Here is a 24,074-nt window from a genome sequence, read left to right on the forward strand (position 1 = left end):
GATGTTGGGCCAGACCTGGTGGCTCACACCTGGGAGGCTCACACTTTGGGAGGCTGAGTCGGGAAGACTGCTTGAGCTCAGGAGTTCAAGACCAGACTGGACCACATGGCAAAACCCTGTCTCTACAAAAAATACCCAAAAAATTAGCTGGGCACGGTGGCACACCTTAATTCCAGCTATTTGGGAGGCTGAGGTGGGAGGATGACCTGAGCCCAGGATTTCAAGGCTGCAGTGAACAGTAATCGTGCCACTGCACTCCAGAACCTGGGCAACAGAATGAGACCCTGTCTCAAAAAAAAAAGATGTAAATATATTAGTACCAAAATGATACATGCCATGGATAATAACAAGAGATTTCTTCACATCTAATTTCGAACATACTCAAATTAGAAATGAATGATTGTTATATCATTTTAAAATTAAAATTATTCCTCCCTACTTCCTAAAAATCATTTAATTTTAACAACTGCCTATGAATCAAATAAATTCATATCAACAAATTACTAAATTTTTGGTATGAAATTTGAAGATAACAGATTTATGAAACTTTTAGCAGCAAATGAGTTTCAAAATCAGTGCTAGTGAAAGGTGAATTGTACAGAGCAATAAGACCCAAATATTAAGAACCAAAATAATTAGCACAGTCTGCAATATAAGAAGAGGCTTTTTTTTTTTTTTTTTTTTCTGAGACGGAGTCTCGCTCTATCACCCAGGCTGGAGTGCAATGGTACGATCTCAGCTCACTGCAACCTCTGCCTCCCAGGTTCAAGCGATTCTCCTGCCTCAGTCTCTCAAGTAGCTGGGATTACAGGCATGTGCCACCACGCCCAGCTAATTTTTGTGTGTTTAGTAGTGACGGGATTTCACCATGTTGGCCAGGCTGGTCTCGAACTTCTGACCGCAGGTGACCCACTCACCTTGGCCTCCCAAAGTGCTGGGATTACAGGCATGAGCCACCACGCCCGGCCAAGACTTTCTACATAAGAAACTTTACATTTTTTATTTTAATAGTAACTACATTAGTCAGGGATGCTCAATATACATAGTAGTATACAATGATATTTAAAATTCAGACTCCCATTACCACCAAAGGAAGGTATTAAGTCTACTGAACCAATCATCTATCCCAAATGTTGTCTAGTGTGTTCTGCAGACCCCTGAGGATTCCTAAGACCTTTACAGGGGGTCCAAGAGGTCAAAATTATTTTTATAATACTACTAATGTTATTTGCTTTCTTTCCTGAGTTGACATTTGAATTGAAGGTACAAAAACAAACGTGAGTAAAATTACAATAGCCTCTTAGAGGCAATCAAGACAATGTCACCGATGATACTAGTAGTCATTGTGTTCTTTACTGCCAACCATCCACAGGAAAAAAAAGAGGTTTAAAAAAGCCAGTTTCACTTTAAAATGTTCTTGATGAAGCAGGAAAATTTATTAATTCTATTAAATCTTGACCCTTGAGAAAATGTTTTTTAATATTGTGTATGACAAAATGGAAGTACACATACAGTACTTCTGCTACCTACTAAGTATGATGGCTCCTGTTAGGAAAAAGCACTTGTGCAGTTTATTTGCAAGCTGAATAAGCCAATTGTTCATGGAACACCATTATTACTTCAAAAACAACTGATAGGTAAACTAAGATTATTTAGACTTGAGCATTTGGCAGACATTTTCCTAAAAATGAATAAAGTAAGCCTAGTACTTCAAGGAAAATAACTGGTAATATTTGTTGCCAATAATAAAATTCGAGCTTTCAAGCAAAAACTGGCATCTTGGAAAACTTGAATCCATCAATGTGAACTTGAAAGCTTTGCAATACTTGAAAATTCTTCTAGTGAGATCTGTGTTAATATTAGTGACTGCAATTTTTTCACATTGTATAACGAAATGTGTCAACATTCAGAAGGTCTGCATAACTCAGTGAAAAGTATTTTCCAAATGGCCTATGCAATGTATTTTAAAGTAATGGAGTATAAAATATTTATTGACATAGTTTCAGAGTCCACATTGTAACTAACCTTTAAGAAACTACCATCTACCAAGTTTTGTTGTAGTACCAAAGAAAATTATCCACAATTATGTGCACAGCCTATTACAATAGTCCCCCTTTTTCCACTACATAACTACTTGAGGACAGATTTCCTTCATATACTTAAACCAAAACAAAATGAACAGATTAACTGTAGAAGCAGATATAAGAATTTTGTTGCCATTTATTTTTCACTGAGATGTGCAATAATGTAAAATAATGTTACTCTTGCCCTAAACATTTTTGTTTTGGAAAACTAAGGTTACATTTTTCATAAAACATATTATTTACGTTAATAACAAACACATTAGATATCCCTTTAAATGAATAAATGTTTTAAACTGCTCAGTTTTGGTTTTAGTACAGTAAATGCTAATAGATAGAACCCGCCTAAAAAAAGTTCTCGGCCGGGCGTGGTGGCTCACGCCTGTAATCCCAGCACTTTGGGAGGCCAAGGCAGGCAGATCACGAGGTCAGGAGTTCAAGACCAGCCTGGCCAACACGGTAAAACCCTGCCTCTACTAAAAATACAAAAATTAGCCAGGTATGGTGGCACACGCCTATAGTCCCAACTACTCAAGAGGCTAAGGCAGGAGAATTGCTTGAACCTGGGAGGCAGAGGTTGCAGTGAGCCAAGACCATGCTATTGCACTCCAGCCTGGGCAACAGAGTGAGACTCCGTCTCAAAAAATAAATAAATAAATAAAAATAAAGAAAGAAAGAAAAGAATGATGCCCAGGTTTTCAGTGAGTGGGTGGTTAGTAGTAATAGGTTTAGAGGAAAGTGTTGAGTTCAGTTTCTAGCATCTTGTGTCTGAGGCACCTGTGGTTCAAACAAGCAGAGGGGTCAAGTAGGTTATTAGATATATGAATCTAAACCTCAAGAGAAGAAAGATCTAATCTAGAGATTTAGATGGGAATAAATAAAACAGCTTGAGGTGAGATGTGTAGAAGAGAGCCCAAACGAAGCCACTTTAATACTTAATAGTAACAGAGAATAATGGGCCAGAGAGTAACTGGAAAAGCATGAAAGAAAGGTCTATCAGAGAAGCCAAAGGATTAACTTCTCAAAAAAACTGAGAAAAATCAACCATGCAAAATGATGCAGGGAAAACAAGCACAATGAGAACTAAAATGGGATAGAATTTTGCAACATGGAGGTTATTAGCATTCAGAGAGCAGTGGAAATAGAACAGGTTAAAGAGTGAACGAAAAGTGGGAGATGGAGGAAGATGCTTGGTTTTTTGTTTTTATTTTAAAAGACAGGGTTTCACTGTTGCCCAGGCAGGAGTGCAGTGGCGCGACCATAGCTCACTGCAGCCTCAAACTCCTGGGCTCAAGTGATCCTCCCGCCTCAGCCTGCCAAGCAGCTGGGACCACAGACTAAGCTAAATTTTTTTTTTTTTTTTTTTTTTTTTTGAGACAGGGTCTTGCTTTGTTACCCAAGCTGATCTCAAACTCCTGGGCTCAAGCAATCCTCCCACCTCAACCTCCCAAGTAACTGGGACTACAGACTTGAGCCACTGCAGCTAGCTGACAATAGTGTAATAAAACTAGTTTAGATTAACTAGTTTTAATCTCTAAAGGAGAGATAGGTCAGTTACTAGATGGGTATATGAAGTCAAAAGAGTTTTCAAGTACGACATAGACCTGAAATGTTTCAATTGTGAAAGCACAAATTCAGTAAAGAGAGGAGGTATAAACTTATCAGGAGCATAAGGTTTAAAAAAGGCAGGAGAGGATGTGACCCAGAGTTAGGACTTTAGCTAGGAGGAAGAATGCCTCTCTTCCATTATAAAAAGGAAGAAGAATAGGGTGAGCAAGGATAGCAGGTTTGGAGATGCAGTGGTAAGAAATTATAGGTCTTATATGATGAAGTCTATTTTCTCTATGAACCAAAAGACAAGAAAGGAAAGGGTCAGATTTCAAAAGGGGAGAAAAAAATTAAAACAGTTTGTGGTAAGTGGAAGAATAAACTGGCGAGGTTATCTAGTGGGATTGACTAACTATGTTGAGGGACACTTTTGAGTAATAATCACGATTTTAAAATGACACCCATGAGCTGAGCACGGTGGGAGGGGCTTGGGGGGGAATGTCTGTAGACCCAGCTACTCAGGAGGCCGAGATGGGAGGATCACTTGACCCCAGAATTACGAGGACAGCTGGGGAACATAGGAGACCCCAACCTTGATAAAAATTAAAAATAAAATGGCACCCATGTACTCTTTCCTCTATATTGCCTTATTAAAATAAGCATCTGGGCCGAGCGCGGTGGCTCACGCCTGTAATCCCAACACTTTGGGAGGCCGAGGTGGGTGGATCACCTGAGGTTGGGAGTTGGAGACCAGCCTGACCAACATGGAGAAACGCTGTCTCTACTAAAAATAAAAAATCAGCCGGGCGTGGTGGCGCATGCCCGTAATCCCAGCTACTCGGGATGCTGAGGCAGAAGAATTGATTGAACCCAGGAGGCAGAAGTTGAGGTGAGCAGAGATTGTGCCATTATACTCTAGCCTGGGCAACAAGAGCGAAACTCTGTCTCAAAAAAATAAAATAAAATAAATAAAATAAAATAAGCATCTGTTGTTACAACTCTTTTAAGTTGCTAATATTTGACGTAGTAGGAAGCATCTTTTTCTACATGATATAATATATACATTTCTGATGTTTAAGTGGAGGGCATTAATTTCCCATGGGTTCTGAAAAAATGCCACACTTGCCTTTCCACAGAAGGAAAAATAAAATGTACCAAATACAATTTTGTCAAAGAATGTAGAAATTATTAATAAAAATTAATTATAAAGCATTCAGGAAATGAGTGAATTAAAGGTAAATTGAAGTTTTTCAAAAACGTGTTTTTGCTGGTCGGGCATGGTGGCTCACGCCTGTAATCCCAACACTTTGGAAGGCCAAGGCAGAAGGATATCACTTGAGTTCAGGAGTTCAGGACAAACCTGGGCAACATGGCGAAATCCCGTCTCTACAAAAATTAGAAATAATTAGCTGGGTGTGGTTCCTCATTAACAGATTTTCTTCATAAACACGGGTTCACTACCAATTATGTCTGAGAAAGTTTTATTTTGTAAATGGAGAAAATTAGTGGATCCAAAGTTAAAAGTACTTATTTGGGTTGACACACAGTAGTCAAATCTCAAGTCTCCATTCTAAGGGATGGATATTTACTGTTAAAATGACCAAGTCAACTATTTCCTTTAAAAACAAAATCCACGGCGTGAACCCGGGAGACGGAGCTTGCAGTAAGCCGAGATCACACCACTGCACTCCAGCCTGGGCGACAGAGCGAGACTCCGTCTCAACAAAAAAAAAAAAAAAAAAAAAAAAAATTCAATAATTGCTACTTTCCTATTGTCTTATTTCTCAACGATGTCCTTTTAAAAAAAAAAAATCCCTTTTTTCTAACATGATGTCTTAGTAAATATTAAGATCAACAAAGTTTGTAGTTCTGGGGTTTGACTATTATTTCTTCTACAATCAAACCATAATTTCAATAAATATTACAATCAACACAAGATATTGGGAAAAATATACAACCTCCCAATCAAACTTTTTAAATGCTTCAAAATTAGCATTAACTATCATTTTTACCTTACTTTTTTTTTTTTTTTTTTTGAGACGGAGTCTCGCTCTGTCATCCAGGCTGCCAGGCTGGAGTTCAGTGGCACAATCTCAGCTCAGTGCAAGCTCCGCTTCCAGGTTCACGCCACTCAGCCACCTCAGCCTCCAGGGTAGCTGGGACTACAGACGCCCGCCACCACACCCGGCTAACTTTGTTTTTGTATTTTTAGTAGAGACGGGGTTTCACCGTGTTAGCCAGGATGGTCTCAATCGCCTGACCTCATCATCTGCCTGCCTCGTCCTCCCAAAGTGCTGGGATTACAGGTGTGAGCCACCGCACCCAGCCTTTACCTTACTTTTCATGCTAACACTATTTTCATGGGTTTTATAGATTTATATCTGCACAATATCCTAGAGTTTGATCCAACCTCTTGTCCCAATATGAACACTCTTCCTTTCTGGCTAACATATTTTTGACTGTTAACTGTCTTAATTCTTAGGACATAATTTCACTGAATATAAATAAGGTTAGTGTAAATGTCTACATAGCAGATCCCCAACTGCCTAAATATCTCCTTTCCACAAGAACTATTAGCATTCCTGAGCTATCAGAATCAACTGGAGAAAGCAGAAACACATAAGAAAAATTTGAAAGTATCCCAAGGGATTATTTCAACAATTTTCTAAGAAAACTCTCCAAAAGACAGAAGCATGCTAAAATTGAGGTTCTAAACAGACCAGGACTAGACAGAAGTACTACATATAAAGCTGTTATTAGTATTAAAGCTACAAAAGAAAAAAGAGAAGACATTAGTTTTAATACAAATTTTCAAATATTATATAGCCCTAAAAATATGCAGTATTCGCCTTGAGAGTATTAGCAAGAACTGATCTATGTGATATGGACTTTCATAACAACTGATATGCTGGGTTCACAGACTTGGTGTGAAAGAAAAAAAAAGGAAAGAAAAGAAAAAAAAAGAACTGATATGCTAGGTCAGATCCTGCTCTACCCAGCCCTGTATCACCTTGACACAACGGCATGAATAAACATGTAATGACATGGTATGGGTCGATTTAACAATTAACTGAGGATCTTCCATAAAATTATCTAACCTTCTGTTAAATACATTTACATTTCCAACCTATATTTCTAACTTTGCTAGCCACTGTTTTACTCACACTTCAAAGTGCAATTCTAAGAATTCTAACCATTCCAGTCTATCCTAATCTCCTGAATCACTTTGACTGTTTTTCCCCAAACCTGGTTTGTATAGAAATCACATCTACCCAGAATATTTCAACACATTTTTTGTTAATCTCTACAAATGCTTCTCCAAAATTTCTTAGCACAATTGCAACACAGACTAAGAACAGAAAAAAAACAGGCAAGGATGCAGGAAAAGAAAAAGGATCCAGGGAGCTCAGTGAAAAGCTAGCCTGTAATTCCTATACAGGTTCAGTATCCCTAATCTGGAAATCCAAAACCCAAAACTTCTTGAGCATCAACATGACACTAAAACAATGCTCATTAGACTATTCTGGATTTCAGATTTTCAGATTAGGGAGGCTCAACCAGTAAGTACATAATGCAAATATTCCAAAATTCAAAAAAAAATCTGAAACATTTCTGGTCCCAAGCATTTTGAATAAAGGATACTTAACCTGTAGTTGAACACTTCAAATGCCAAAGTTACCATCTTTTGGTGATACAGGCAAGTCCCTAAATTACAACATACCTCTTCTTATATTCACAACCTGGAAACAATGGTAAAGAGTTGTTAGGTTCCCAGGCTTGCCCAATACCAGTCTATTCTGTTTATTCCACGGTATTCCTGAACAAGTCTTGAGTTCCAGATTCATTCATTTGAAAACAGTATGATATGAAAAGAGCACAGCCTATGGAGTCTGCCAGAGTCAGAAGGAAGTCCTGACTGCCAATTACTAACTCTATGACTAAACAAAACTTAACTTTTATGAGTCCTAATTTCCTCATATGTAAGACAGCACTGTCTGTCGTGGAGAGTTTGTAAGGATTAAAGATAATACAAAACCAACCAGCAGAGACTGCAATGGAGTAGGTATTCAATAAATAGAGGCAATTATATTACCCTCTACCCTTCTCTATTACCCTCTGCGGACATTGTTTTTATCCCCTATGTTGCCATAAGAACCCCATTCAGGGCCGGGCGTGGTGGCTCACGCCTGTAATCCCAGCACTTTGGGAGGCCAAGGCAGGTGGATCACAGGAGTTTGAGACCAGCCTGGCCAACATGGTGAAAATCGTCTCTACTAAAAATACAAAAATTAGCCAGGCATGTTGGTGGGCACCTGTAATCTCAACTACTCAGGAGGCTGGGGCAGGAAAATCACCTGAACCCAGGAGGCGGAGATTGCAGTGAGCTGAGATCGTGCCACTGCACTCCAGCCTGGGCGGCAGAGCAAGACTCCATCTCAAAAAAAAAAAAAAAAAAAAAAAAAAGAACCCCATTCCGGGCTGGGCATGGTGGCTCACACCTGTAATCCCAACTCCATGGGAGACCAAGGTGGGTGGATCACCTGAGGCCAGGAGTTCGAGACCAGCCTGGCCAACAGGGTGAGACCCTGTCTCCACTAAAAACGCAAAAATTAGCTGGGTGCAGTGGCACGCACCTGTATTCCCAGGTACTCAGGAGGCTGAGGCAGGAGAATTGCTTGGAGGTTGCGGTGAGCTGAAATCATGCCACTGCACTCCAGCCTGGGTGACAGAGTAAGGCTCTGTCTGAAGAAAAAAAAAAAAAAACCCATTCAGGATTTATTAGATGGAATTTGGGATTTGGAATCGAGAAAATCTGGGTTTGATTCCAGGACCCACCTCATACAAGCTAGTGAACTTTAGGTTGGGTATTTAATACCTCTGAACCTCTAATTGTCCACCTGTTACTCAAAAAAAAAAAAAAAAAAAAACTGACACAGTTTGTAAACTGGCATAAAGTGTACAGTATCAGAAATGTTAGCTTTTACCTACTCCAAAGGGATCCTGCTCAAAAATTACCCACCTTCTGAGATTAAATGTGCTAATGAAGCAAATGTCACAGGAGGAGGAAAGCAAGCTGAAGTGAGTAGCTCACAGTAACATACTGAGATGATATCCCCTTCTTACTCCTACACTTCAGAACATACTTGTTAACCCAAATAAAGCTCCTGGTAGAATTCCAGACAAAACATAAAATTAAATTTTAAAGTCAGGCTGTATGAAGACTTTTCTGTCCTTACCCCCAACCTACCAATCTGCATCCTGACAAACCTTCTTAAGCAGTTTCTACTCCTTTTCACTCAGCTTTCCTTCCTATTTCCCAGAATAGTTCCCATAACAAAGGCGGTATGAACTACCTCTAAGGTAGAGCACAGAGAACTGGCTAAACATGTGTGTTCAAGTTAAGCACTGTCCTTGGCATGAAAAATTCAATCTGGTCATATTAAATGAAGATGGAAAAGTCTCTTCTCTATGTCTACATAAATGACTATATAAAAACACTTTCAGTCAGGCACGGTGGCTCACACCTGTAATCCCAACACTTTGGGAGGCCGAGGAGGGCAGATCACCTGAGGTCAGGAGTTCCAGACCAGCCTGGCCAACATGACGAAACCCTGCCTCTGCTAAAAACACAAAAAACTAGCCAAGCGTGGTGGTGGGCACCTGTAATCCCAGCTACTTGAGAGGCTGAGGCAGAAGAATCGCTTGAACTCAGGAGGTGGAGGTTGCAGTGAGCCAAGATCGCGCCATTGCACTCCAGCCCGGGCGACAGAACGAGACTCCATCTCAAAAAAAAAAAAAAAAAACTTTCTGGCAAGGTGCAGTGGCTTACGTCTGTAATACTGGCACACTGGGAGGCCAAGGCAGGCAGATTGCTTGAGCCCGGGAGTTTGAGACCAGTCTAGGCAACATGGCAAAACCCCATCTCTACAAAAAAAATACAGAAATTAGCTGGGAGTGGTGGTGCACACCTGTAGTCCCAGCTTCCTGGGGGGGCTGAGGTGGGAGGATCTCCAGAACCCAGGAGGTTGAGGCTGCAGTAAGCCATGATGGCATCACTGCACTCCAGCCTGAGCAACAGAGCAAGACCGTGTCTCAAAAAAAAAAAAAAAAAAAAAAAACTTTCTATTTTTAATATTATTTACCCCATGGCAACTTTTAAAACCCTGTCCTTGCACACACCTGTGGTCTCAGCTACTTGGGAGGCTGAGGTGGGAGGATTGCTTGAGCCCAGGAGGTCGAGGCTGCAGTGAGTGGTGTTCACACACCACTGCACTCCAGCTGGGGTGACAGAGCAAGTCTCGGTCTCAAATAAAAAAAAAAAAAAAGAAAAGAAAGAAAAAAAATTGTCCTTTTTAATGTAGTAGAATCTTTTCAGATGTTTTGCTATTAATAATACAATCTACTAGTTAGAAGTCAACAGAACCAAAGAACTAATAAACTGCCACAAGAACTTAAATGCACCACCGCCAAAAGAGTTTCTCAGCTACACACCTAAGCTAAACTGGACTGCACTTTCAAACTGAAGAAAAACTAAATGAAAAGTGAATCTCAGAACAAAAATCACCCAAGCAATAACTTAGCTCACCTTATTTAAAAATTCTCAAAGCACACGTGAACTGCATACTTTCACTGAGAAGAGGTATATATCTATGAAGAGTATTAGTTACAAATAACCCAATCAGGTCACAGGAAGGATACAGAAAGACCTCAACAGACACTCTAATGGATATTTCTAATATTATTCATTCCCCATTCTTAGCACCAAAGTCAGCAGCACCACCTACCACATCAACTTCCACATCACTTTCTGAGCCTGACCCTATCTGAGTCCCTTAGGGAGGCAACTAGTGGCCTGGATCCTGCAGCCCAATGTATAAGGGCTACTAAGGTATTTAGATAATCATTGCTTTGTGTGAATTCTTTTTTTTTTTTTTTCCCAGTATGAACAAAACACCTCACTGGTGTCAGATTTAGGATTATACCCCACCCCACCCCCGCAAAAAAAAGAAAAAAAAAATGGGGCCACTGACTGTAGCTCTATTAGTGCACCATGGCACTAACATTTTATAAAGTGAGAGACTGTATGAGAAATAACATGACTTAATTAGAGATATTAGCAATGAAGTTTTAAAGTGCTTCAAAGTTACATGATTGTAGCAAGAGGAGTAAAGGAAAGGGGTCAGAGAGGGGTAAAAAAAAAAAAAAAAAAAAAAGCATTACAGCATACAACTACCTGAAAAAGAAATAGTACACAGACAGGTTAAAACACGTTTACAGTTACCAACAGTTGCCAACACATAGTTACCACACTATATACTTGTCAGATTTCCCAACATGCAAAACAAAAAGGAGCCACCCCTGTATGAAGCACTTATCTACTGACTTCTACGAGAAGACATAACTTTTCTGGAAAGGGAGCAATTAAACTTACTGTGCTCTCCTTTTGGCTTTCAAAAATCTTTAAAACTTTCAGCAAATTAAGGTACTCCTCAATTTCAAGGCTTTTCATGTTAAGTTGAATAAAAGTTGCCTATTTTTAATATCGATAAACTACAAGATCACTTTTATATTTGCAAACTATATCCACATCTCTACTAGATTTTTAAAAAGTTTTTCAAATGGCTAAATATAAAGTTTGCACAAAGTGATACAGTAGATGTGGCAGGCATTCAACAAGTTCACTTATCAGGAGAATTCCTAAAGTAAAAGCTTGAAAGAAAAATTGTGAAGATAAATTCCGAGTAGTGCTACTGAAGATACAATGTTACTAACATGAAAACTGAGAAATATTCAAAACATTCTGAAAACAGCATCTCCCTCTAAAAATAAAGAGGGGAAGCATTTGCCAACACAGAAACATCGGTTCTTAAAAATTATAATCATATGGGAGGCATTTCTATAAATAATTTAGTTCTGAATTGCAATAACCCTAACCTTTCAAAGCACGTTTTGGCCTTGCCTTACCAAAAGCAAGAGCATTCCTGGTGTCTTTATATTTATACAAAGGACTGTGCTACTTTGTTTCTAGTGCAAACTGTTGGTTTACACAGTCAAAGATCTTCAAAACTACCATACACACTTCACTTCCAATCATCCAAAGAGAAACGAACAAACAAGCATCTGTCATAAAGTCCCAAGAGTTTTCTAATTTACAATAACAGATATTTTTACGTTGTAGTTCGGAGGCTACCTCTGTTCGTTTCTGTATTTGGATTCATGTACTATACATTTACTTAGCTTGTTAAGAGAGAAACCTCAGAAAATAAGCAACCGGCGATGACACCAGTCTATTTTAAGTTACTTATGAAGCCTACAGCTCAAGAACTTTTGGGAGAAGGCAGAGTATTTAAGCCGTTTTTCCAAGGAGTTAAGAACAATTCGTGTTTGATAATTAATGATAGCAGCCGTAACAACCTCTTAGAATATATTACGGTGGGGCGGAAGTGAAAACGATGAGAGGGGGAAAAAAAAACCCGACTTGAAAATGGACAAGCAGGCAGATTTACAAACCTTTAATTAAAGGAATTTTAAGATGAACTTCTCTCAAACGCCCTCCCTCACTCCCCACACCCGCTTCCTCCTCTCCTCCGGGAGGTCGGTGTAATGTGACTCATGACAAATTTTTTTTAAATAAATAAATAAATAAAAGACACACCCTCTGGGGGCTGAAACTGACATAATCGCCCCCACCCCACCCTCCGCCGACAACAACACACACCCCGCTGGTCCTCTCCCTTCTGCGGCTTCAGCCTCGTCCCTGCCCTCTCCTCTCCCCTCTCCCGTCTTGGACCTCCTCTCCCGGCGCAGAGAGGCGGCGCAGCGGCAGCTGAGGGGTATTCCGGGACGCCGGCCCCGCGGACTGGAGGCTACCTGGGGGGCGCGCGACCCCGGTGGCCGGGCCCTGGGGGAAGCGGACGCGAGGGGGGCGCCGGGCTGCGGCGGGCTCCCGACTCCCTCGCCCATTTTCTCTCTCCCCTTCTATCGGTTTCCACCACCACAGCCACTTCCTGTATCGCAGCCCGACTCCCTCAGCCCGGTCACTCGCTCCGTCCCCGGTTGGGGCTGGGGTTGGGGCTGCGGTAGGGGCTAGGGTTGGTGGCAGCCGCTGAGGTCAGGGCAGTTCCCCACCCCGCCCAGTGGGCTGGTCACTCCGGCGGGTCCTCGACCCGGCCAGCGCCCGCCGGCCGCCAGCGCGCCTCACCTGTATGTAGTTGTTTTCACAGTAGTCCGCCACCCGAGTCAGGTTCTGGTAACTCTCGATCAGCGCCCTCTTGCCAGACGGGATCTCCTCCTCTAGTAACATCTGCAGCTCTGCCATTTTCCACCCCTCTGCATCGCTTCCTCTCGCGTTAAAGAGACAGAGGCAGCAAGGTCCGCCGAGGCTCCGAGCACCTCACAGCCCGGATACAAACTGTCTACCCGCCCTCCCGCCTGGTATTGTGGGACTGCACCTCCTCCCCTTCCTCCTCACTCTCTCCGGCCCCCCTACACTCACTCCGCGCAGCCTCCTGAACCTCGTTCTCTCGCGAGCGTTTATTTCTCCCACCCCACGGGCCGGGGGATTTTTTTTTTCTTTCGCACTGTCTTCTGGGAATTGTAGTCTCTCCTAGTCTAGGCTGCCGGTTCAAAGCGCATGCGCCCAGACACCTCCGAAAACCAACGCGGCAGAGCGCAGAAAGCGGAGACCGAGGGTGGGGGGAGGGGGCGGTGTTGGGGGGAAGTCCGGAGTTTCCTCACAGCTCCGGAAGGTGGCGCCACAGGATGATTGTGGGGGAATGAAATCTGTTCCCCAAGTTTCATGTGAAACTTGGCAGAACTTGGTTAATTAGGAAATGTCAGTGAATCAGGGACACCCATTCAGAGAAGGATTAAAAAGGGACAGAGTACGGAAAACTAGATTTTTACTTCCTCTGCCTTCTTAGAAATAACGCGAATCAGGCTTTACTTTCTGAACTTCCGGCCCCATCAATTCATTTAAAATTTAGCAAACATTTCTTGATTGCCAGCTGTTTACCAAGCGGTGTACTAGACACTGGGGGTATAAGTTGAGTACGAATACTCCGTGCCCTTAAAGACTCAATTATAAGATAAACATACATAGCTTGTAGTGCTTTCCTGTCCTAATTTCTCTTTTCTCTGACTCTCCTTGGCATGTAATCTTCCTACACTTTTAAAGTCATGTGCACGTTTTTTTAGGGGTGGGGGTTGTTTGTTTGTTTGAGACAGGATCTCACTGTTACCCAGCCTGGAGTACAGGGGCGCCATCACGGGTCTCTGCAGCCTAGACCTCCTAGACTCAAGCAATCCTCCTGCCTCAGCCTCCAGAGTAACTGCAACTACAAGCGTGGGTTACTGCACCGGGCTGAGCTTTTTAATTTTTTGTAGCGACAGGGATCGAATTATGTTTCCCTCGCTGGTCTCGAACCCCTGGCCTCAAGCAATCCTTCTGCCTCAACTTCCCAAACTGCTAGGATTACAATCATGAGCCACCCACCCTGACCCTTCGTTTTTTGCTCCTGGATTTTTGTTTTGTTTTGTTTTTATCACCTGCTTTGGAATAGTCTCAAAAGGCCCTATATTTCAAGCTCTTCAACAGGAACATTAAATGCCTCAGATGTAACCAGCTATGAAAAGTGTTGTCCAAAGGCCGAAGAGGAAACTAAAGATCATTGTAAAATCCATATGTTCATGTATCTCCACAAAGTCATTTAGAATCAAAATAACTAGGAGTAACAACATCACTCAACCAAATTAAAAATTGCCAGCACCAGGTATTTATTGAATATTGCCTTTACTGGGGCCTTATTCAGGGCCCCAGGGAACCAGTTTCCCTCTTCAACCTCTGAAAGGAAAAACTCAGTTTCCTACTAAAAACGTCAACTTCCCCTTGCCACCAGATTCTCCATCAAGGATTCTATCAAAAGATAACTATTATACCTATTCCAGATATTATGGAAAGTAATACATTTATTATCTGGAATAGGTATAACAGTTATCTTTTGATATTTATCGTTGACCCAAACACGACTTAATCCAAGTTATTAAAATTTAATGTATTATTAATCTTGGTCTCTGCTTGAGGTGTAACTGTAGAAATCACTCAGTTTGCATATATTCAAATATTGACACATTTCAACAACATTGGGGAAGTGATTAGGGAGGTGATACTAATTTACTATTTTCAACGTACTGTCCATGCAGTTGAGTTATGAATGAATAATAATGATGATGATGATAAATACAAATAAGAAGTACTGTCAGATTTCTTCTCACAACTCTGAGAGATAGATAATATAAATATTATTTTCCTTCCTTATCAAATAAAGAAATTTAAGCTTAGATAGGTTAAGGAGTTTAGCTAAGGGCACTGAAAATGCCGTCAAGTTTCCTAGGTTACTGATTGATATGGTTTGGATCTGCATCCCTGCCAAATCTCATGTTGAATTGTAATCCCTGATGTTGAAGGTGGGACCTGGGGGAAGGGTGAGTGGATCATGGAACAGATTTCTCATGAATGGTTATGCAGCATCCTGTTGGAAGTCTCCTCATGATCTTGAGTGAGTTCTCCTGAGATCTGGTCATTTAAAAGTGTATGACAGCCCAGTGCAGTGGCTTGCGCCTGTAATCCCAGCACTTTGGGAGACCAAGGTGGGAGAATCACTTGACTCCCAAACTGGGAGACCAACATGACAAACTACTACCGCTTGAGTTTCAGACCACCCCGGGCAACATGGCAAAAACCCGTCTCTACAAAAAACACGAAAAATTAGCCAGGTGTGGTAGTGAGCACCTGGAGACTCAGCTACTTGGGAGGCTGAAGTAGGAGGATTGCTTGAGCCTGGGAGGCAGAGATTGCAGTGAGCCAAGATCACACCACTGCAGTCTAGCCTGGGTGACAGAGGGAGACCATGTCTAAAAAATAAAATAAACCTATATGACACCTCCCCACCTGCCTCCTGCTCCCCTCCTGCCACGTGAGACACTTCTCTTCCCCTTTGCCTTCCCGCCATTATTGGAAGCTTACTGAAGCCTCCCAGAAGCAGAAGCCACTACGCCTCTGGTACAGCCTGCAGAGCCATGAACCAATTAAACCTCTTTTCTTTATAAATTACCCAGTCTCAGATAGCTCTTTATAGCAGTGCTAGAATGGACTAATACAGTGATCTTTCCAAAATCCAGTGGATAGTGCAACCTTGTACAAATATCTGCGGCTCATGTAAAGTTCACTAAAAGAACTTATCCCTCATGCCTTAAAGGTGAGGAGGGACAGGATAGGAGGAAGGGGAAGAGAAAGGGGTGGAAGAGAAGGGGGAGGAGGAGGAGGAGGAAGAAAAAGAAGGAGAAGGAGGAGAAGGGAGAAGAAGAAGGAGGAGGAGAAAAGAAAAAGGAGGAGGGAGAGAGGGAGCGGGGCGAGGAGGAGGAAGAGGGGAAGAAGAAAGAAGGAAGACGAGGCAAACCAAAACCTGGGAGAAAATATCTGCAAAACAAATACCTTGATAAAGGAGTTGTACCCTAATATATAAACAACTCTTACAATTCAGTAATAAGATGACAAACCAGTTTTTTAAAACAAGCCAAAATGCTGGGCACAGTGGCTCACACCTATAATCCCAGCATTTTGGGAGGGTCACTTGAGCCTAGGAGTTTGAGACCAGCCTGGACAACAGGCTGTCTCTACAAAATGTATATATTTTTTCAAGTAGCCAGGCACGGACTGGGCACAGTGGCTCATACCTGTAATCCCAGCACTTTGGGAGGTCAGTGTGGGCCGACCACTTGAGGCCAGAAGTTCGACACCAGCCTGGCCAACACGGGGAAACCCTATCTCTACTAAAAATAAAATACAAAAACTAGCTGGGCATGGTACTTAGGCGGCTGAGGCAGGAGAATTGCTTGAACCCAAGAGGCAGAGGTTGCAGTGGGCTGAGATCACACCACTGCAGTCCAGCCTGGGGGACGGAGAGAGACTCTTATCTCAAAAAAAAAAAAAACCAAAAAACGGCGCGGTGGCTCACACTTGTAATCCCAGCACTTTGGGAGGCTGAGGCGGGCAGATCACCTGAGGTTGGGAGTTCGTGACCAGCCTGAGCAACATGGAGAAACCCCATCTCTACTAAAAATACAAAATTAGCTGGGCGTGGTGGCATGCACCTGTAGTCCCAGCTACTCGGGAGGCTGAGGCAGGAGAATTGCTTGAACCCGGGAGGTGGAGGTTGCGGTGAGCCAAGATTGAGCCGTTGCGCTCCAGCCTGGGAAACAAGAGCAAAACTCTGTCTCAAAAAATAAAAATAAAAAATAAAATAAAATAAAATAATCTACTGTATGATTCCTCTTCTAAGAAATTTTAGAAAAGGCAAAATTACAGTAATAGAAATCAGATCAGACCTTGCCAAAGGCTGGAGTAGTTGTGGGGTGACAACAAAGGGATGCAAGTGAACTTTTAGAGGTGAAGGAAATGTTCAATATCATCGCTGTACTGGGGGTTACATAACTACATACATTTGTCAAATCACATTGAATTGCGCACTTAAAATCTGTGCCTTTTGCCAGGCGTGGTGGCTCATGCCTGTAATCCTAGCACTTTGGGAGGCCCAGGCAGGTGGATCACACGAGGTCACGAGTTCAAGACCAGCCTGGCCAGCGTGGTGGAACCTCGTCTCTATTAAAAATACAAAAATTAGCTGGGTGTGGTGGCACACACCTGTAATCCCAGCTACTCAGGTGGCTGAGGCAAGAGAATCACTTGAACCTGGGAAGCAGAGGTTGCAGTGAGCCGAGATCATGCCACTGCACTCCAGCCTGGACTACAGAATGAGACTCCATCTAAAAAAAAAAAAAAAAAAAAAAAAAAAACTGTGCCTTTTATTGCAACTAAATTATACCTCTGAGCCGGGCATGGTGGCATCCCTAGCTATTTGGAAGACTAAAGTGGGAGAAGCCCAGGAGGCTGAGGTTGCATTGAGCTATGATGGCTACCCTTCACTCAAGTCTGGGTGACAAAGCAAGATCCTGTCTCAAAATAAATAAATAACTAAAGTATATCTCGATGAAACTGGACAAAGAAAATGCAAGCAGGGAAACAATTCCTTGCTTCAGATAATAAAAAAGGAAAAACTACGTATTTTTGTTGTATTTGATGTATGATGAAAAGTATAAGTGACTGTAAGTTCAAGAGTTAACATTAAGAATTGCAGGTAGGGCTGGGTGCAGTGGCTCACGCCTGTAATCCCAGCACTTTGGGAGGCCAAGGCAGGTGGATCACCTGAGGTCAGGAATTCGAGACCAGCCTAGCCAACATGTTGAAACCCTGTCTTTACTAAAATTACAAATATTAGCCGGGCGTGGTGCTGGGTGCCTGTAATCCCAGCTACTCAGGAGGCTGAGGCAAGAGAACCACTTGAACCGGGAGACGGAGGTTGCAGTGAGCTGAGATCACGGCATTGCACTCCAGCCTGGGCAACAAGAGTGAGACTCCATCTCAAAAAATAAATAAATAAATAAAAAGAATTGCAGGTAGACACTGTGACACTGAATTAAGGGCATCATGCTAACTTTTTAAGTCTAACTTCTCTCCCATAATGTGCACCTTTATATTCTTTATTGAGTTAGTATTTTTCTGTGGATTTTATGCAAATAAATTATAATGAAATGCCTTTCAAAGATATCCCAACAGAATAAGGAAAAACAGTGGCTGTATATACCTAATGATGTATTCTTAGGGCTAAATCAGACTTTGCACATTTCATTTCATGGATGTCTAGTCAGACTAATCAATTTGGTCATGAAAAACTGTATGTAACTGAAAATTCGGCACATATGCATGAAGAGAAATTGAAATTTCATGTATCTCACTCAGAAATAGCAAATCGCTGACGATCATAAAGACTCACTTCAGAAGAATTAAGAGATGTTCCAGGCGAAATCATAATTTGGATTATTTTGGTACATAATTGCTGACCTTATTATCTAGCACACCACATACTGAGAGAACTTCAGAATCCTGCAAAGTTAATTCATGATATGGCATCCTAGGACATTACATTGGAAGTGAGTGGTCCACAGACCAGAATGTAGAGCAGCAGTGAGAACTAGTGGAAAGAAACCAGGGGTCAGGCAATCAAGGTTTTCCCCCTAAACCTGCCTGCCTCCCTAACCCCTGCTACCCAACGCACCCACCACCACCACCAGCACTATGTGACATGACCACCGCCTCCATGAAAACAGGGTAGGGAGGAGTATATTACTCTACTAGGGCTGCCATAACAAAATACCACAGACTGGGTGGCTTAAACAACAGAAATTTATTTCATACAGCTTTGGAGGCTGGAGGCCTAAGATCAAGAAGTTTGCAAGGTTGGTTTCCCTGAAGTCTCTCTTCTTGGCTTGTAGATAGTTGCCTTCTTGCTGTGCCCTCACCTGCACCCACATATTTGGTGTCTCTTCTTCTTCTTATAGGGACACCACTTATATTGAATTAGGGCCCCATCCTAAAGACCTTATCTTAGTCATATCTTTAAAGGTACTGGGGGCTAGGACTTCCACATGTGAATTTTGAATGGACACAATTCAGTCCATAGCAATGAGTTGACTGACATTCTAGGGTTTTACAACAACTCTCAATTATTTCCTCTCCTTGCTTCTTTTTTTTTTTTTTTTTTTTTTTTTTTTTGTGAGACAGAGCCTTGCTCTGTTGCCCAGGCTGGAGGGCGGTGGCATGATCTTGGCTCACTGCAACCTCCACCTCCCGAGTTCATTCAAGTGAATCTCATGCCTCAGCCTCCTAAGTAGCTGGGATTCCAGCCACGTGCCACCACAACCAGCTAATTTTTGTATTTTTTGGTAGAGACGGGGTTTCACCATGTTGCCAGGCTGGTCTCAAACTCCTGATCTCAAGTGATCCACCCACCTCGGCCTCCCAAAGTGCTGGGATTACAGGCATGAGTCACCGTGCTCAGCTGTGGTTTTTTTTTTTTTTTTTTTTTTTTTTGAGACTGAGTCTTGCTCTATTGTCCAGGCTGGAGTGCAGTGGCACAGTCTTGGCTCACTGCAAACTCCACCTCCCGGGTTCAAGCGATTCTCCTGCCTCAACTACCCAAGTAGCTGGGATTACAGGTGCCTGCCATCACGTCCAGCTAATTTTTTGTATTTTTAGTAGAGACGGGGTTTCACCATGTTGGCCAGGCTGGTCTCAAACTCCTGACCTAGTGATCTGCCCACCTCAGCCTCCCAAAGCACTGGGATTACAAGCATGAGCCACTGTGCCCGGCCAGTATGGTTTTTAGATGAGTAAATCTCTTGTTAATTTTGGAAGCTGCTGAACCAACATCTCCTCCGACATCTCCTCCTCCACCTCCCTTTTGAACTTCAGTAAGATATTGTAAGCATTTGTAACAGAGCAGTTTCTGGAGCAATTAACCTGGCCAGGTATAAAGTGGTGAATTGGAAGCTAGTGACGGTCTTCCCTGAACTTTGAGCCTCAAACTCTTCCAATGGTTTTATAAATCCCCCACTGCTTCAAATATCTACAGTAATTTTTGTTTCCTGACTGAACTCTGATACAACTAAACACAAAACATATTAAAAGTTCTGATCCTTTCATAGTTCATAAGTATGATGATTGGGTTTTCACACTATGTGTAAGATGTGCCTCCATCAAACCTTGTTAGGATGTTGGCGTATTACCCATCTGATGTCGGGGGAAAATAAAAGTTCAATGTAGTCCCAGCTACTCAGGAGACTGAGCCAAGAGGACCACCTGAGCCCAGGAGTTCAGGCTGCTGTGGGAAATGACTGAACTTGTGAATATCACTGCACTCCAGCCTGGGCAACAGTGCAAGACCTAGTCTCTGAAAAAAACAGTTCTAGAGGAAAATGACAATCCACATAAAGTTAGTATTTCTTTTGTTGGAAGTTACAGAAAACGACTCAAGTAAGCATCCGTTGAGGGTGGGAGAAAAAATTTTTATTATAAAAATTCAGGCTTACAGAACTCAAAAATAGAAGTGCAATCAGTAATCAGTCCTAAGAAAGTATTAGAATGAATCCTTTGGAAGGACAGCAGGAACCTAGGCAGCATTCTCAATAAATGTCTTGTTTCTTTGCCTAAAGGTTTTCTTCGCTGCCCTTTCTAAGTGGTGGAGAGCATGGAAATTCAAATCCCAAGGTTTCCCTTCTACTGCATTCAAGAAGCCCAATCTGAGATTGAAAGCCTTCCGTTCCAACCCATATCTCGCAAAAAGAAAATCTGATTAGTCCAAGTTAAATTTCTTTTTTTAGTTTATTTTTATTTTATTTATTTTTTTGAGATGGAGCCTCACTCTGTTGCCCAGGCTGGAGTGTGGCAGCCCGATCTCGGCTCACTACAACCTCCATCTCCCGGATTCAAGTGATTCTCCTGCCTCAGCCTCCCGAGTAGCTGGGACTACAGGCACGTGCCACCATGCCTGGTTCATTTTTGTATTTTTAGTACAGACGGGGTTTCACTACGTTGGCAAGGCTGATCTCGAACTCCTGACCTTGTGATCTGCCCATGTCAGCCTCCCAAAGTGCTGGGATAAAGGCGTGAGCCATGGCCCCCAGCCGTCGCCGCCGCCGCCGCCTCCGCCTCCGCCTCCGCCGCCTCCTCCTCCTCCTCCTCCTCCTCCTGCTTCTTCTTCCTCTTTCTTTTGAGACAGGGTGTCTCTCTATTGCTTAAACTAGAGTGCAGTGGCGTGGTCACAGCTCACTGTGGCTTACTGAAGCCTCAACCTCCCATCTCAGCCTTCCAAGTAGCTGGGACTACAGGCTCACACCACCACGCCTGATTTTTCTGTTGTTGTTAAGAAATGAGGTCTCGCTCTGTTGCCCAGGTGGTCTCGAACTCCTGGGCTCAAGTGATGCTCTTGCCTCAGCCTCCCAAATTTCTGAGATTACAGGCGTGAGCCACTATGCCCAGCCATCAGCTTGAATTTCATCTTCTTTCCACTTATCACCTTTGGCAGTAGGGGCATGTTCAAACAGCAGCAGCGAAACTATTTGAACCACCCTGAGGTTGGCGTGGGAAGTTTCCGGAGAGAATAGATAATCAAGAAAACAACAGTATCAGGTGTCTACTGAGGAAAATTGTGCAATACATATACGTGTTACCTGGGCGCTATCCAGGACTACCATGTGTGGTTATGCAGGTTACTCACACACAGCACACTTGGCTGATGATTAAGTAGGATCTGAGCTTGGTGCCCCAAGCTGAAAGCTCTGGTGTGGGCTGCATTCACTCAAAGGAAGAGGTTCACTTTTAAAATTAGCACAAGAGTGCTTCACCAGCTTTCAGAAAGTAGCTCTAGTAATCGTTTTAAAAATATATAAATATGCTTTTCTTTTCCTAGTGATGGAATGAGATTTTTTTATCTTTTTATTTATTTATTTATTTATTTTTTATTCTGAGGCAACCATTTGCTCTGGAGAGAATGTGGACTGTTAGGTCACAAATGGAAAAGAGGATGAAAAAGTCAATTTTCAGATTTTACAAAGCAAACTAGGATCTTAAAATCAGTCATGAGAAAATGGCCTGGCAAGTCAGACTTTATCATAAGAAAAGGATTTCAGAATTTTAAAAGCATCCTTTCATATATCAAAAGCAAGGCTTAGATGTTGGGAAATTGAGTTTTATTATAAAGCCGTGTATAGAGAAGAGCCAAATCATGAAAAGGAATTAGAGAGCCCAAGACTCAGGGAAGAAGGAGAAAGAAAAGCAAGAAAGGAGGAAAATGCTGGGCACGGTGGCTCACGCCTGTAATCCCAGCACTTTCGGAGGCCGAGGCGGGTGGATCATCTGAGGTCAGGAGTTCGAGACCACCCTGGCCAAAGTGGTGAAACCCTGTCTCTACTAAAATTACAAAAATTAGGTGGACGTGGTGTTGAGTGCCGGTAGTCGCAGCTACTTGAGAGGCTCATGCAGGAGAATCGGTCGAACCCAGGGGGCGGAAGTTGCAGTGAGCAGAGATTGCACCACTGCACTACAGCCTGGGCGACAGAACAAGACTCCATCTCAAAAAAAAAAAGAAAAGAAAGGAAGGGGGGAAAAGGTTTAGGTTCATGCTCTGGGAAGAAACATCCAAATAAGTTTTTGGGACTCAGTCTAGGGGTGCTTTCTCCTGACTTCTCAGTGCATAATCCAAGAAATCAAAAGCCCCTTTGAAAACGCTCTCCATTCAGTAAAGGCGAGAGACACATGACTGCATCCAAGTGCTAATTTCGAAATGGTTGAGGAGGTTTCTGGGCAAATGGGCCCAAGATAGTGCCTGCATTCCCTAATAACTGCAGATCTTTGTAAAAAATCAGAAGTTCACACAAGCCTCCGTGGGGCACGTGGAAAAGCTAAGAGAACTGAAATTCCAAAGAAGACCTGGGGTCAGAATATAAAAGCTGCTTGTTACAGGGACTTTACAACTGGAGACCAGGGCAGGAAAAGGAACCTTAGAATTTAGCAGCTAATGTTGACAGAGTGCCTAAAGTAATCATGTGGGACAAGCTACACATCCATGATCTCCAGCACTGATGTCCAGGCCAGAGCAGCCAAGCCACATTGCACTGTCTTTTCTCCACACCTGCCTTTTTTTTTTTTTTCTTGAGACAGGGTCTCATTCTGTTGCCTAGGCTGGAGTGCAGTGGTGCCATCATAGCTCACTGTAGCCTCAAATTCTTGGGCTCAAGTGACCATTTTGCCTCAGCCTCCCAAGTAGCTGGGGCTGCAGATGAGAGCTACCACACTCAGCTAATTTCTTAAAAAAAAAAAAATTGTAGGCTGGGCACGGTGGCTCAGGCTTGTAATTCCAGCACTTTGGGAGGCCAAGGTGGGTGGATCACCTGAGGTCAGGAGTTTGAGACCATCCTGGCCAACACGGCGAAACCCTGTCTCTACTAAAAATACAAAAATTAGCTGGGCGTGGTGGTGCAGACCTGTAATCCCTGCTACCAGGGAGGCTGAGGCAGGAGAGTCGTTTGAACCTGGGAGGCGGAGTTTGCAGGGAGCCGAAATCACGCCACTGCACTTCAGCCTGGGTGATAGAGTGAGATTCCATCTCAAAAAAAAAAAAGAAAATTTTTTTGTAGAGACGAGGTCTTGCCATGTTGGCCAGACTGGTCTTGAACTCCTAGGCTCAAAGGATCCTCCCACCTCAGCCTCCTGAACTTCGAGGATTACAGGCATGAGCCACAGTGCCCAGCCCCTGCTTTGATGATACATGAACTTCCCGTCAACCAATGCCATTTGATAAGGAGGATTGAGAGGGGAGGCCTTTTCAAGGTAGAAAGGCAGCCTGGTAGAAGTCTAGGAATAGATTGATTATCTAACAAAAGGAACTGGTATGGACTGAAAGAGACCGTGCTTAAACAGGAGAAGGCTGATTTGCTTTTCCCTGGCAATACAAAGATTTTTCTTGCACTTTCACTTGGACTGGGGCTTGA

At 42.7% G+C, this 24,074-nt stretch overlaps 1 protein-coding gene and 1 non-coding gene across 23 annotated transcripts in view; one reads left to right on the forward strand and one right to left on the reverse strand.

Annotated features, from left to right (window-relative positions):
* The window catches only part of ABI1 (abl interactor 1), a 118,504-nt gene extending 105,300 nt beyond the window's left edge, over nucleotides 1–13,204 (reverse strand). For 6 of the 22 annotated variants that reach the window (XM_055274934.2, XM_055274933.2, XM_055274942.2 and 3 more), the window contains exon 1: nucleotides 12,832–13,091. In XM_055274934.2, coding sequence (XP_055130909.1) covers nucleotides 12,832–12,948 — 117 coding nt within the window. In that variant the 5' untranslated portion in view covers nucleotides 12,949–13,091. Of the gene's footprint in view, nucleotides 1–12,831 lie in introns of all 22 variants that reach the window. The other 16 variants (XM_055274949.2, XM_063637324.1, XM_055274945.2 and 13 more) reach the window with 7 other exon arrangements.
* Nucleotides 13,205–20,219: 7,015 nt separating this feature from the next.
* Nucleotides 20,220–20,322, forward strand: LOC129481471 (small nucleolar RNA U13). The gene has a single exon (XR_008657457.1). It is a non-coding gene; the product is annotated as a small nucleolar RNA U13 (small nucleolar RNA).
* The last annotated feature ends 3,752 nt before the right edge of the window (nucleotides 20,323–24,074 follow it).

Source organism: Symphalangus syndactylus, chromosome 4 (assembly GCF_028878055.3).
Source record: "Symphalangus syndactylus isolate Jambi chromosome 4, NHGRI_mSymSyn1-v2.1_pri, whole genome shotgun sequence".
In the NCBI taxonomy this organism is placed as follows: Eukaryota; Metazoa; Chordata; class Mammalia; order Primates; family Hylobatidae; genus Symphalangus; species Symphalangus syndactylus.